Raw genomic sequence first — 16,112 nt, forward strand, 5'->3', positions numbered from 1 at the left:
AAATGGGAGGAACGGCAACTCAGCCACAAAGTGGTAGGCCAAGTAAAATCACAGAGTGGGGTCAGCGCATGCCAAGAGTTAGCCAACTTTCTGCAGGGTCAGTATCTACAGGTCTCCAAACTTTGTGTGGCCTTCAGATTAGCTCAAGAACAGTGTGTAGAGAGCTTCATGGAATGGGTTTCCATGGCCGAGCAGCTGCAGAATCCTTACATCATCAAGCGCAATGCAAAGCATCAGATGCAGTAAAGCACAACTGTACTCTAGAGCAGCGGAGATGTGTTCCCTGGAGTGACGAATCACACTTCTCTGTCTGACAATCCGATGGACAAGTCGGGGTTTGGTGGTCAGGAGAACCGTCCTTGTCTGACTGCATTGTGCCAAGTGTAAAGTTTGATGGAGGGGGATTATCGCGTGGGGTTGTATTTCAAGGGTTGGGCTTGGCCCCTTAGTACAAGTGAAAGAAACTCTTAATGCTTCAGCATAGCAAGACATGTTGGACAATTTTAAACTCCTGACTTTGTGGGAACAATTTGGGGAGGGCCCCTTCCTGTACCAAAATGACTGTGCACCAGTGCACAAAGCAAGGTCCAAAAAGACATGGATGATTGAGTTTGGTGTGGAGGAACCTGACTGGCCTGCAAAAAGTCCTGACCTCAACCCGATAGAACACTTTTGGGATGAATTGGAGTGTGAAAATGTTTGATACATGTGAATGGTCAAAAATTCCCATAAACAGACCTTTTACCAATTCTTCCCAGAAGAGTTGAAGCTTTTATAGCTGTAAAGGGCGGGCAACTGCATATTAAACCCTGCGGATTAAGAATGGGGTGTCATTAAAGTTCAGGGCTCATAATGTATAAACTTTTGGCAATATAGTGTATTTGAAACAGCCTTGTTGCATCATATTTTCCATTTATTATTTCATAACTCAAAATACAAAGAAAAAAAAACCTTTGTTGAAATGGCATCATCCTTCTTCTTCCAGGAAATAATCTCTTCAAGGACAATTAAAGACACTTTATCACATTACACGTTGTAATTTCATTTGATATTGCGCTCAAGGCGTATACAAAGTGCCAACACTCATCAAATCATCATTAACATTATGAAGGCATAATTATATCCCAGGTTTTTTACAATTTATTAAACTCTTAACATATTATTTGCCTATGAAGATTTGCAGAAAAAAATGTATAGCAACTTTCATAATAAAAAAACAGCGACAAATTTGTTTTTATTTTTATAAAACAAGCAAAAATGATGTCATTAAGCTAAACAGTGAGGGAGTGTTTACTCCTGCATCAACAAATTAACAGTTAATTTGTGAAGGTAATTATTTCCTAATAACAGTATATTATCTTTATTAAAATAATAACGTTAATAAGAAGGAGCAGTCGCAGTGAGCAGGTGCTTTGATTCAGATCCCTTAACGGTGCGGGGAGGCGGAGGCGTGACGGGACGGGACGGCTGGGGCTGGATGAGTGTTGTTCCCGTAGGCGCTGCTGGGCCAGTCTATGCTGGTATATAAAGCGATGATTTCCACGGCACTGCTACAGAAAGGCGTCCGTGCCGCCCACTGTGTTAGACTGCTGCACTCCACACGAATCGCCGGCATGCCGATCCAGGTAAGAACGTTTAACGGGCACATCCAGCGACACTGTCGTCGGCTTGTACACATGACCTTGGCACTATTTTCGCCGCACGGTGCCTAAAATAAACGCAGTAGATGCTTCTGGAGAACTGTGGCAGCCATGGGTTTTTTATTGCGCGCCTTTCATAACGTGAGCACTGGTTTGTGTTCGTGATGTTACGTGAGCAGAATGACATTTTTGCTGTGATTTCCTTTCCTGATTCATTCAAATAAGTTGTGGTTGATCAGTTAAAGTCAGATATTAGTGAAGGAAGTAAACAATTTCCTTGTAGGCCCGTGACGCGCAAAGGAAGAACGGAAGAGTGCGCGCTTGTTGTGTCCGATGTGCGCGAGCAACATTTACGTAGGCTATAAGTTTATTAAATGTTATCGATTATTTGTTCAATATTGAACCAATATGCGCCGAGAGAAGAAAATGTATCTATCCAACAAAAATATCATTACTAAGTAATTTTACATACAGCACGAGTTTTGAAAATTCTTTATTAGGCTAAAGCTATATAGATTATGAAAGACCATAAATGGTTGCATTTTGGAAATTAGGTAGGGGAGAGCGGCCGCAACCTAACGCATTTTGACTTTCTCATTTTGTGTAAACTCACTTGGTTCATGAATTATTATTATTTATTTATTTTTTGAGTATATTTTCACCCCGTATTAATTTTCCACAAGTCTAGTACAATTATGTGGTTTTGTTTCATATAGGCTACAGTGTATACTATACTATACTTTATTCTTGATCTACCCCGACAGAATGTAAGTGAAATGTGACAACATGCCCCATAGGTGGGCTACATTGTGACATGACCAAATGACAGCGTAACATGATATATTTAAAAAAAAAAATATCCAAGACAAACTAAAATATTTTGTCAATGAACTACATTTTGGTGAAATGAAATAAACATGGAAATATCATTTTTAATAATTAAAAATAAACACATCAATTGAAACTGTAAACTGTTTACTGCATCAATTGAGTTTGATGCAAACAGTTAAACACAGCTATACAGTTCAAAACAATAATAATTAGTAATTTCTGAACATTGACTCTGTCATTATTCAACTTTTTCTCACGGTTTTTCAAAATAATTAATAAAATCTATAATATAATAGAGTAGTTTTAATAGGGGCTCATTGTAACGCAGTGTTAACACACCCCATCTGTGCAAATAGGATTTAAACCGCGGCTCGTGTCTTCTGCTGGTTAAAGCATTACAGCATTAAAGAATGATCTCAACTGTTAAATAACAGGTAAGAGCACAATAATATCAGATTTGTCTAAATACACACAAAAAATAGAGACGATAAATTAACTTGAAGGAATAGTTCACCCAAAAATGAAAATTTGATGTTTATCTGCTTACCCCCGGGGCATCCAAGATGTAGGGGTTTTCTTCAGTAGAACACAAATGAAGATTTTTAACTCTTTTATTTTTAACCGTTGCTCGTATAACGCATGTCAATGGACTCTAAATAGAATTAGACCCCATTGACGCATTATATGAGCATCAAATTTTCATTTTTGAGTGAACTATACCTTTAAATAAGAAATGTACTTTTGGTCAAATAAATGTTCAGTGATATCATGCAAAGTTTATATAATTTTTTCCACAATTTTTTTCTCAATATAGTGTCGCTGTGGCAATCAGTAAATGCACAAAGTTTCGTCATCCTGGCATGGTTGGAACGTTTTTTGTTTTTTTTAACGTGTTACAACTAACCCTGTGTTAAGTTGTTCCTCACTCTCCCCTATTTCTAAAAAGTACTCTGAAACTGGAACAGTTGGTGTCATCAGAGCTCTGGTGTTTGTGTTGCTGTGGCAGTGAATTGACTTTACTAATAAATAATGGATTAAGAAATGAAGCCGTTTGATCAGTTTTTTGTGTTTTATTCTTAAGGTTGGTCAACATCTTCCCGCTGTAGAGGTCCAGGAGGGAGACCCAGGGAATAGCATATCAATGGCTAAACTCTTTAAAGGCAAAAAAGGAGTGCTTTTTGGTGTGCCAGGAGCGTTCACCCCTGGATGTTCAAAGGTACCAACATGGGATCTGCCAGAATTAATGCTGACAATTATTACATTTCAAGCTATATACATATTATATATCCACCTTAATTTTCAACGTGGAAGTAAGGTGTTTTGTGTGACTGTGCTAGACTTCTGATTTATTTTCCACTATAAGGAAATGATGAGAAGAATATATCTAAGTCCAGTAAACTGTAAAACTGTTTGCACTACAAACCAGTGTGTTTATAATTAAGACAATCCATTCAAATAATATGGTAAGAAATACCAGTTTGCAATATCAAGGAGCAAAACAAGTTGTTTTATACAGCTAATAATAACTGGAAGCGACTGACACCAGGAGCCAGACACATTAGAATTACAAATGACAGCGTCCGCTCTTACCTGAAAAGTGAGGCGGATACAGTGGTTGGAGAATGAAACTGAACACAAAAATGTTTTAGGGTGTGTAGGGCCTCCGTTTTCAGCCAATAATAGAGCATCAGTTAGTCTTGGGAATGACAGATACAAGTCCTTCATAGCGACCAGAGGGATTTTGAGCTGCGACGTGATGCTGGGGAAGGAAAACATTTTCTGACTCGCTTTTCCAAAATGGTCCTTCAGAATGGACCAGTAGTCCTTGGCCATCAAGCTCAGTAGGGAATGCCATACTGTTGCAGCCCAAACCATCACTGATCCACCTTCATTCTTCACCCTGGGCAGAAACAATCCGGGTGTGAAGCCTCGTTGGGTAACTCACACCATACTGTGACTCAGTGAGGGCGGACTCATCAGAGAACGTTACATGTTTCACATTGGCATTGGCCCTAGTGACCAAATGTTTGGCTGTAGCAGCCCATTGATGAATATTGACCTTGTGGAGCTCTTGACAGCTTCCTCTTACATCGACAGTTACTTCTGTTGGATGTGGTTCATCCTACGTAGTGGTATGCCAACATTACCCTGGATACTATAGCTCTCGACACACCTGCTCACAGATGAGCCAGCAAGACGCACACCAACAATTTGTCCTCTTTTGAACTCTGTCTCCCATTATTTCACAAGTTCGCACTTAACAATAAATATGTTACTGTTAACTTCAACTAATGCTAAGAAGCTACGTTCTATGGCTCAGTACATCAATAATATGAAACGGGAGGGGTTTTTTCTTGCGTATTGTAACGAAAAAATGTAGGGTGGGTGTCGATTTTGTCAATTGGGATTTGATTGGATCGTGGTTTACTATTGGTTTACTATTGGTTGATCTCATGTGAGTGACAGATTGTTTTGTCCTTGCACCAGTAAAGCTATTGAATTGCTTTATAATGCATTTATATATTACTATATACATGTGTATGGGTATATATGACCAATGGTCAGGCCTGAAAAGCTTAAAGACACCTTTATAATAACCTAATTTGTGAAGGAAGTATAATAAACATAATTTAAATATAAATTCTTAATTTTGAATGAAAGTGTCTCTTTTCATCCTATTACTGCAGCGGCTGTCACAGTCTCTTGTTTGTCTTTACTCTGTTCATTTGTGTTTTCTCAGACTCATCTCCCAGGGTTCATAGAGATGGCTGGGGATTTGAGGGCCAAAGGTGTGGGCGAGGTCGCATGTGTGTCTGTTAATGATGTGTTTGTTATGTCCGCCTGGGGAAAGAACAGCGGAGCAGACGGCAAGGTGGGAAAACTCTTTGCCCTTTAATTGGGCTGATTTTTACTAAAACACTTTCTAATTATTCTCTTTAAGGATTTATCTTTTGAGTCATTATATGGTTGATTTATTATAGGTGCGGATGCTGGCTGATCCCACAGGAGCATTCACAAAGGTGACCCATAGCACATATTATAGATCTGGATGCATTGAAATCAGCAAATATTACAGGATTAAGTGTTTTTTTTTAACTTAAAAATAAAAAAAATGTTCACTGCTGTTTGAGATTTATAGATATTACGAATCTCCCTATACAGGCTGTGGATCTCTTTCTGAACAATGATAACTTGATCCAGGTGCTTGGAAATTTGAGGTCTCAAAGGTGAGGTGGTGTTCCTGACTTTTGATTCATTACCGCTATAAGTAAATAATTAGAAGAATGACAAAGTAAATGGTAAAACTGTTTGTTCTACAAATTAGTGCATTTTATAACAAAATTGATAAACAAGTTTGCAAAATCAATCAGCAAAACATACAATTTTTTGTAGTTAAAATGACTGGAAGCTAGTGTGTTACAAATGGACACACCGCTCTTACATAAATATGGTGACTAGTCTGACACAAATCGGTTGGTGGAAGTGACACTTCCCACAACTTTTCAGTTGCCTCTGCTGATTGTGGTTTTGTGTGTGTAGGTATGCCATGCTGATTGAAGATGGAGTGGTCAAGAAGCTCAGTGTGGAGCCTGATGGGACGGGCCTGACCTGCAGCTTGGCCAAAAGCTTTCTCACTGAGATTTAAGTTACTGAGTGTAAACAGTTTACACTGTATAATCGGTCACCCTCTTGCAAATGACCCGATTGCCCAATTATCATTCCAAAAAACTGTGTAATGGAAATTCTCATCAATCAACAACACTATTGTATATTCAGTAGGAAAAACCATGCAAGTAACTTGTTTACTTGGAGCGCACAAATCTTCTGATGGTCATGTGATATAACTTGTAATGGTTACCCAGGCTGCAATAAATGTTTTCCTTATGACTGCATCTATTTGGTGAGATTTTTTTTTTTGTAGAAATGCAACAGAATAAATGCACAGCTGCCCCATGATGTAACTGATTTTATGATGGCACATTCATCTTTTTTGGTAGACAGAGAAACATACTCAACATTTTCCTTAGCTTGCTGTAGTCACAGTAAAACACAATTCAATTTTCAGTCTTAGTACATAAGATCATAATTAATATTTATTTTACAAAAACACAACAAACAATGAACACATACTTTATTTGTCATTTCTGTCCCGTGTTGAACATGACAACAGTTAAAACTTACAGAAAACTTGAACCACAAAGTTGGTACGGGGGTAGGGTGAGTATTCACAAAAAAGAAAAAAGTGGGGGAAAAAATTGGTCTTGGTGCCTTCCTGAGTTTTTTTCCCCTCTTTCTTCTTTTCCTTATTTTTTGTCTCAAATACTCAGTAATCCTTTATTTCCATTTCTTTTTAAATTATTGTGGATAATTCTCGTTAGAAAAGAAATGTATGGGGGGAGGGGGGGATTAAGACCAAATAATAATAACAATAGTGACAGCTTTTATTTTAGATGGGAGGATAGAATTAGGAAGGCACCTTGTGGTTCAGAGTTTCCATAAAATCTTCAACAATAACTCTTCATTTGACAAATGCAACATCTGGTATCTTTCCTTGTGCCTGTAAGATAAGAGACTCTTGTAAGACTAATGCAGAACACATGATTCTTTATTCTAGAAGATTTACTGTGAGCCATGAGAAAGGGACATTGGTGTACCTTAAGGCCGGTGAAGATCTGAGCAGCTCTGTCAAAATCCCAATCATTGTCTTGTAGGCACCTGAAATAAGCAAGTGACCTTAAAAAGCTGTCCATCTTTATATGAATCTAGAAACAATATCTAGAAGCAATTTTAGTCCTTACTTTTGAGACCATTCTAGGTTCATGCCAGACTTTTGGGAGAAGGCAGCAAGCATTTCCTGTTGAGGGGCGGACAGAGTGGGCACAGGGCTGCTGGACGGTGTGGGTGCGGGAGCAACGAACGCACGGCGGATTTCTTCTGTAGTGGCGTTTCGAATGAACAGCTCGTCATTCACAATGCACAGACTGAAAAGTTAAAAACAGAGTTACAGAGATGACCAATGGTAGATTTAAAAAAAAAAAAAGAGAAATATTTTTATATGTGAGGCCATACCCATTTCCAGCTGGAACAGCAATGAATACTCGAGAGAAGGCTCTGTATGTTTCTCGGGATTTGCCGTCCACTTAAAAAAGGAGAAGAGGAAAACATATGAGGCTGTGTGTCTTAGCTGCCAATTCTGAATCATTTTAGATAGAGGAACTCACTTTCTTTGAAAACTCCACTGACTGTAAATGCCAACAGTGTAGCCTGGAAACAAAAAGCAATTAGAACCGCAAATCTGAATGTGAAATATGAAACCAGCAAACTGAACCGCAGGTTTAACTCACTGTGTAGGTGTTGACATCAACGTTAAAGGAAGCGATGTCATGCTGGGTTTTGGGGAGCTCGTTCAGGAAAGCCACCACATTTAATCGTGTGTGTTTAATCAAACGAAACCGTGTAGCTGAAAGAAAACGGCACAACTCAGAATTCAGGACACAAACTAAAGGTGCGGTCCCCATTTACCACATCTCTGCAAAATCCAGTCATTTCAACATGAATCTGTGCAATCGGGTGTTTTGCGTGATGGCGCAAAAGTTCCCCAAACAAGTTTCACTTGTGTTTAAGTTGGTCATGCACATTTTAGCAACAGAATGCTGCTTTTGTTTTTTTGTATGAATTTTTGCAGAAATGTGAGCGCACCTTGATGTTGCAAAAAGTAACCCACAGAAATTAGATGATAGAAACACAGAAGACAGACTTTCCAGATTTTTCAACAATTACTTACTGGGGTCTTTCATGCGCTTGATATTGCGACTGTCTTTGTGGTAATCCCCTAAACTACTTCTGTGGACACAAGGATTAACATACTGTTCAGTAGAAGTCAACAGTGGTTATGCTGACAACATGATATAACATGATATAGATAAATACAGTACTTTGAAGGGTTCTGCACCACGAAGGGAATGGTGAGGGAGAAAGTTGCTCCGTCATGGTAACCATCCAGCAAGGGCTGTCTGTTTCCTGAGTCATATATGCTGTAATACCTGGAGGGTGACAGAGGGTGAACATTTTGATCTGAACATTAGTTCTTAAATATATGTATTAAGACCAAAAAATACATACTGCTGCAGGAAGCAATGAATGATGTTCTTGATGTCTTCAGAGCAGAAGTAACTAGGCTGTGTTCAAAGTAAAAGAGAGAGGTTAAGTATGTAACATGAAATAAAAAGTGGGAATCTCACATTGAACAACAGATATTGATCAAACCTTGCAGGGAGGAAGAGTCGCAGGAGCAACTTCCAAATCAAAACCAATGGGAGGCGGAAGGTCGTGTCCATCCTGTTGTTTAAACAATAAACAGACAAACAATGTGTCTAATATACAATTGAGGCATCGAGCAAATGTGATAACCTTTCGATTATGATTACCACACTTGTGTTCTCAAGCAAATAACGTTGGGTTACACCAACAGATAAACACTGTGGATTTCCTACCAGTTTGAGCAGCTTGGGGAATCGTTCCCGAATGGCACTGTCCAACAATCACAAAGACAGAACAAAAGAAACAAGGTTAGTACGAACTGCACAAGTGCCAATGAAAGTCACACAAGAACTCAAAAACTTGAGCCAGGCCATCTTAAGTGCAGGACAAATAGGTAAAAGGTGTATTCAATCAGAGAAATATTTACTTACAGATAATTATCCATCGGGCTTGAGATATTGTGATACTGTGAATTTATTTTCATAAAAAAACGTTAAGTACACTACAACTCAAAAGTTTGTGGTCAGTAAGATTTTTTAAATGCATGCACACCAAGGCCGTTTTTTGTGTTGTTTTTATTTATTTATAAAATACAGCAAAAACCGTAATATTGTGAAACAGTTGTACAATTTAAAACAACTGTTTTATATATATATTCAAATTCCAAAAACATTTATTCCTGTGCTGGAAAAGCTGAATTTTCAGCATCATTATGCCAACCCGTTTCACGATCCTTCAGAAATCATTCTAATATGCTGATTTGGTGCTCAAGAAAAACAAAATATCAATTTTGAAAACAGTTGTGCTGCTTCATATTTTAGGCAAAACAGCAATATAGAATTATTTGATGAATAGCATGTTCAAAAGAACAGCATTTATTTGAAAGATAAATCTTTTGTAACATATTTTGTGCCACTGTTGTTCAATTTAACTGTCTTTGATTAATACATTTCCTTTCCAAACTTTTGAACAGTAGTGTATGTAACAAAGTTTACACCAACACCGAAAAAACATTAACCATTATTTTCGTTTGAATAAGTAGTGAAGGTTTACTGAATACTTGAGCAAGTTTGTCTTGTACTTGTGAGAATGAAAAATGTCGGCATTTGAGCCATGCCAGCAATGAGCCAATCACAGCCCTGCTCCAAATCCCACCCGCCCCGGCACATGGTACTTACCCATCCACAATACTCACCACTGGTGCCCCCTACAGGCCGAAACAGACAAGCAGGCTGGCAAACGATGGGGGCAGTGGGGTGTTGTGAGGGGTAGAGTTTGGTGAACATTCACACCAATCAATCAATCAATCAATCAAATCAGTCAGTCAGTATTTTTTGCACAATTAGGAAGTGTGCCCAATTGAAAGGGGATAGTTTGATTTACTTGGACCAGATCTGATGCCTTATAATCTGGTAATCCTAGTGGCTCTTCTTAGCAAAACTCCATGAGGTATTGTTTTAAAAAAAAAAATCAAATATCATCAGGCACTGACATATAGATCGACAAATATTGGCACGCTGAGTTACAATGTTTGTTCGTAACGTGCTTTAATGTTTACAAATGAACTATGTATGCATCTACGGATGGAAAAAAAAAAAGTCCTCTTGAGGACAAATAAAACTATCATATGATGCAGAACCAGACTGCTCAAGATGACAATAAGAGAAATATGATAGTATGAATAGCTATTAAGAGTTTATGGGGAAAAATAAACCAAAACTATTTTTTATATACATTTATAATAGACATAATGGTGAGTGAATTTGGACACTCACTCTTCTCTTCGAGAGTGAGGTTTGATCTATAGATCAGCCACAGAGAAGACAGCGAGAAACTACACCAAAAGAGTGAAAAGTTAATAAAGGAGTCAGATTTAAATAAACAAACAAATATAAAATCAGAAGAGCAAAAAAAAAAAGTTGAACCCTGAGCCTCTGAACAGATCATAATATGATCAAATGAGAGTTATAAAGGTGTATGGGTTTATGGCCTACTTTATTTGGACCCTACTATTAAATTTAAGAACAGTAGGGTATATACATATATTCAAACAATTAATTAAAGCTACATTTGAGCCCAAACACCTTACGTTTCTATGTCCTATTTAGTCTTATTTGTACTTTAGTCTATTTCATATTGAAATTAATATTTGAAATTTGGTTCCTGTGATCCTCCTCCAGTATTTACCTCTCAATGTTTTGTCTTTGAAGTTTTTCCTCCAATGTGCTCTAGGACGAGGATCATGAAAGTGGTCAGTCAGACCAACTATCCTCCACCTTGGTTTGAATACAGAAACATAGAGAGACAATAAGAATTGCCTCTACTCTCATTATTCATTATGCACTATGCAGCAGAGCTCATGTTTGAGCGGTGCTTGGCTCAAGGTTTCTCTTAAACACCTTCCCTCTCCTTCTCCACCCATGGCATCTCCTCAGGAACAGCTTTTCATCTTCGGTGATCATTCTTCATATCCAAGGCGTTGGCTGTGGCCAGTTTTGCGGCTGTGCCTGCCTTAGGTTGTCCCTGAATCATGAGGTGGGATCTTACCCGTCTTTGGCTAACCAGCCTCTCACTGGCCAAACAGCATCAGCAGTACTTCAGGTGTCAGACATGTGCAGAGTGGGTGGAGGGAAGAGGGTGCCAGCATTTTAGAAAGGTGGAGTACAAATGTACTTAATAGAGCATCATCTCCAAGGCTATGTTCTGTCCTTCCATGCCAACTTATCCATGGGCATTCTGGGAGGTCACATGCTAAAGCTGTTGCTTAAAATTGAATTAACTACTTAAGTGTAAATTAATGAAACTTACAATATGCTAAAATGTTTGGATATTTACAATATGCTAAAATGGTAATCGCTGCGTTCTGTGCAAAAAGCTACAGGGCCAACCAGGTTGGAACAGAGAAAAAAGGGGGGGATGAGGGGATGGCAAGAATGAAACAAAGCAGGTGTGAGAACCATAAAAAAAAGAACCTGAGGTTTTGACAAACTTATGCTGCTTACTCGATTGCCACTGGAACACGAACAAGTAAATTATGATCACATGCCTGATGATAGAACTAGTGGAAAATAACCAAGAGCTCACTGGTTAAGAGTTAATATACCTGCAGATTACAGACAGGCCTGAATGCCTATGGTGGATGGGAATTTAAAAATTATGTTTTTCTTTAGAATAACATGCAATGATTACAGGCAATAATTATGCGTGATAAAAAACTAGGGACACTTTCTACTAAGGATGTCCTTACATCAGACTTCTCCCAGGCAATTATTATTCCTCCAGAACAAATTAAAATGCAATGTGTATTTTGTAATGTTCAGCAAACATTCTATGTCTGTCATGTTTTCTAGGTGCATTTTACACCGTTTTTGTTAACTGTGATACAAATGTCCATGCATATGCATGCTTTCATGTGCATGAGCACACAACCACTCAACTAATCTATTCCAGGGCTGAAACATACTCTACGCAAGTACGAAACAGCAGACACTTGTAACTGTGCAAGCTAGATTTTTGTATTGTTGTGTTCCTAAACTGGTTACATTGCAATTCATGATGCAACACATGTATGCGTTGTATTCTCAGTGCTGCCAGAGTGCTTTAGTGGCCATTAGCACAAACTATTTTCCTCTTTAATATCAACCTCTACAGTTTGAGGCACACAGAGGCTTGTTACTGCCGAGTAATGTAAAAGCACTTTTGCAAGTCTTGTGCTTGAATTTGTGTACTTGTGTAAAGCATTTTTCTGGCTTTATTTTCAACAGAAAACCAACAATTGAGAAGACTAACCTGACATAGTCGGCCTGGATCTTGAAGTGGCCACACAGAGGATTTCCCTCCAACGAGAGATCCACCAGCTTCAGACCTCTCAGTTTATCAAGTTCTCTCTCTGTCTTCAGCTACATGATGAAACAATGTTGCACGACTGAGAAGATTACAGGAAAAAGCAAATCTATAGGTGTCAGACAGCATACTCGTACCTCATTGTGTGAAAGATTGAGAATCTTCAGGTTGGGAACCTTGTTGACAATATCTGCCAAGTCATCCAGCCTGAATAACCTGTTGTTACTAAGGTTCAAACAAACCAGCTGTGAATGAAAAAGAAGAAGAATAGAGACTGAATTATCATTTGTACAGTAGAATTCATGTGCACTACTGTTCAAACATTTGGGATCTGTAGAATTTGTTTGTTTTTTTTAAAACGTCTCTTATGCTTACCATTCAATGGATCAAAAACATAGCAAAAACTGTAATATTATCAAGTATAAGTGACATATAAAAGATTTGTTTTGTATTTGAATATATTTTTACATCTAATATATTCCAGTGGTGGTAAAGAAAAATTTGCATCAGTCATAACTCCAGTCTTCAGTGTCACATGATCCTTTAGAAATCAATCTAATATGCCGACTTGTAGATTACATGCCTGCTGAGATTTTTGGAAGAAATTTATATTTTTAGGCAATCATACATGTAAAATGTCATTTCATACCTCAGGAATGTTCTCCTCAATTATTTTGATAACTCCAAGCATGGAGTTCCTCCTATTCAAAGTGACCTCAATATTTTGAGACACCAAATCTGTCAGAAAAGAAGGATCAACATTTGAGCAACACCCCGTAATAAGCCAAGCTGAACAAGTGTTTTTGTTTGGAGAAAGAAGAATGCATGCAAGTCAAACCTGGATCAACTCTGATGTTGTTCAGATCAAGAGCCTGCTGTGATCCATCAAAGCGTTTAGCCATGCATTGCTGCAAAAGACAGTCAGGTTTATGTCTATTATCCATAAATAAAATGAATGAGAACATTCTTTTAAAGGCTGCTGCAGGTAACAATTACTCACCTTCAAATGCTCCAGATCTGTAGCCTTCAGATCAGTGTGAATCAAAGTGGGTGGTGGACAGGGGTTCATAACAACAGTCACCTATCCATTCAACAGATTGACACTAAATTAGAATCTCAAACTAATGATTAATAGAATCAATGGACTAGATTTATACACAGATATGCACATAAACTGAATATTATACATCTTAAAATTAATGCATCATAAACACTAAAAGATGAGAGAAATTGTATCAGGTGTAGGGAAAGCTTTTACCTTATACCCTTCTTTGTCTGTTATTTTCCTTGAAACTTTAAACAAGGCATTAGCAGTTGTGGAGTCTTCAACATAAAACTGGGCCTTGTTGCCCTCAGTGTGATACTATGACCAAAAAAAGAAAAGACAGAACAGATTTAGCAATTTGACATATTGGTACTTTACTATGGCATGCCGAGGAAATATACGTTATTGTAGACTTACTTGAACTGCATGGAATGGCATAGAACATATGCTCTGAAATGAAGACAGAAGCCAATCTTTGTCGTATTTCTTCCCAAAAGGAATCTGTGGTAGAATGAAAATGCAATAAGAGCATAAACATGCTTTCAAGTAAATCCTAAGGTGTCAATAACTGCTTAATTCATATGCTATTAATGTCTAATATACTAACAGTAATTTTAAACCAGTTCTTGCGGCTTCCATCAGCACCACCGCCAACTCCGCCACCTCTGCATCCATATCGATTGCCACCTCTATCATCATTTCCACCTCCGCCGCCACCTCGTCCACCTTTGCGACTGCGTTCATCACGGCGATTTTGTGGCCGGCCATATGGATTGCTAAAATAAAGTTTAAATCTTATCTGTTGTACCATGACGATTACATAAGAAAATACGTATAATTATGAATCACAAGATCTTACAATCTGCGCTGGGAGCCACTGTCTTGTGGACCTTCTGCCATGGTCACATCTCCATCATCATCATGTAGTCTCGACCGGGGACCAGGGCCTCCTCCTCCTCCACCACCACCATTGTGACCGCCTCGCTGCCTTGGCCGAGAAATCTGATCGCTGTACAAGGGGGCCCTGAAAGGGCCTCGGCCTTTGCGGTTGCGGTGCTTAGATCCACCGACACGGTCATCATGCTCTGATAGATGCAAGATGCAAGATGAAAGAGCCAGAGGTGTGAAAGTTTGGAAGTGATGCGTCATAACTCCTGATTAAACAATTGCTAATGTACGACTGCTTGGATATTGGCTGGAAAAATATTTTTTGTTGTTGGGCTGGGTAAATTATCAGAAAATTTAAATTTTGAAGTGAACTAGCTGAATCCTTTAAATAAGGATTGTTATAAAACAAATATAAACCTAAACTTGTCAACTTTGCATAACTTCTTCTAACTAATTTATACACAGTAATAAACACTGCAGTTATGAAATAGTTGCTTGATTAACGTATATCTAACCTCACTTGAAAAGGTTTACACGATGTTATGGTGACTTGGAAGCTTCCTTTAGTTCATACACTAAATTTTGTTAGTTTGTTTGGTTAACCGACGTGTCAATAAAGAGTAAAAGCTGTATCAAATTTGATGTGATTTTCTAAAAATCAAACATTATCATGATCAATTTAAATATAAAAATGTCTCCTTAAGACACATTGTGAGATATAGAGAGACAAATTATCATATAAAATTACATTTAAATGATTTTACGCAAAACAGTCTGTTATAAATCAAATTGAAATACATAGGCTGTCAGAATTTCATTTGACATTTGGCCACAAACTACATATACAGCGTCTGAATAAGTTAACTTGTTTTTTCTCTCTTCGAATATGAGCTACAGGTTTCCATTATATCATACTATACGCACCCAAAAGCCTGGTAAAATTGTATAATAAACAACACGTATGCAAACATGACCTCAACACACATTGTCACCATGCGGTCAGACTGTTCACTCCGCGTAATTTTCTTCTTTTCTACAAAATCCCCAAATAAAACAATAAATGAGACTCAATAGGCTAATACGATTTGTTAACTGTTAGTTTAACTGACTGCTAACAACAAAAACACATCACGCCCCAACAAAAACAAAAGCTAAGTTAGCTGGCTAGACGTAACGTTAACTTATGTAAATTTTAGAGTAACATTACACGGCAAAAGCCCCAGAGAGCTAGAAAATGATCGTTGGGGTAAAATAAGAATGTGAATAATGTAACTTAAACTTCATTAATGGTAACTTTAGATAATTTAAATGGATGTAAGCGCTTTTGCTAACAGCTCAAACTTACCATTATAGTAGCGCGAGCCGTCCGCTGTCGCCATCTTTATAGAAGGCTTTTACGCTACTTTATACTTAAAATATAGGATTTCCACTAATTATTTTCCTATTTTTGTATATAAAATTAAATCAAGAGAAAGTAAGATAAACGTTTTGAAATGCGGCGAGATCAGAAGAGATCCTTTCTTGACTGTTTTGTGTAAGAATCCGTCTCAAATGCAGCTGCGCCAGATTCTTCTTCTACCTCTCAGTGGAATGTTTGCACTCAC

At 38.0% G+C, this 16,112-nt stretch overlaps 2 protein-coding genes across 2 annotated transcripts; one reads left to right on the forward strand and one right to left on the reverse strand.

Moving 5' to 3' along the window:
- The first annotated feature begins 1,438 nt into the window (after positions 1–1,438).
- On the forward strand, positions 1,439–6,364 carry prdx5 (peroxiredoxin 5). Its single transcript, XM_067424452.1, has 6 exons — positions 1,439–1,625; positions 3,553–3,687; positions 5,212–5,343; positions 5,453–5,491; positions 5,634–5,698; positions 6,012–6,364. Exons 1-6 carry the CDS (start codon positions 1,515–1,517, stop codon positions 6,115–6,117), a joined length of 588 nt encoding a protein of 195 aa, XP_067280553.1. The 5' UTR covers positions 1,439–1,514; the 3' UTR covers positions 6,118–6,364.
- A 188-nt stretch (positions 6,365–6,552) lies between these two features.
- nxf1b (nuclear RNA export factor 1b) lies at positions 6,553–16,104 on the reverse strand. Its single transcript, XM_067424451.1, has 21 exons — positions 15,854–16,104; positions 14,480–14,705; positions 14,228–14,396; positions 14,038–14,121; positions 13,834–13,938; positions 13,576–13,656; positions 13,414–13,483; positions 13,225–13,313; positions 12,713–12,820; positions 12,522–12,631; positions 8,966–9,002; positions 8,739–8,810; positions 8,595–8,650; positions 8,408–8,515; positions 8,257–8,315; positions 7,817–7,932; positions 7,694–7,736; positions 7,542–7,611; positions 7,271–7,453; positions 7,127–7,187; positions 6,553–7,029 (listed from the first exon to the last, which is right to left on the reverse strand). The coding sequence occupies exons 1-21, from the start codon at positions 15,885–15,887 to the stop codon at positions 6,991–6,993; spliced, it is 1,920 nt and encodes a 639-aa protein (XP_067280552.1). The 5' UTR covers positions 15,888–16,104; the 3' UTR covers positions 6,553–6,990.
- Between the last annotated feature and the right edge of the window lie 8 nt (positions 16,105–16,112).

The sequence above is a fragment of the Pseudorasbora parva genome, chromosome 18 (assembly GCF_024679245.1).
Source record: "Pseudorasbora parva isolate DD20220531a chromosome 18, ASM2467924v1, whole genome shotgun sequence".
Classification (NCBI taxonomy): domain Eukaryota; kingdom Metazoa; phylum Chordata; class Actinopteri; order Cypriniformes; family Gobionidae; genus Pseudorasbora; species Pseudorasbora parva.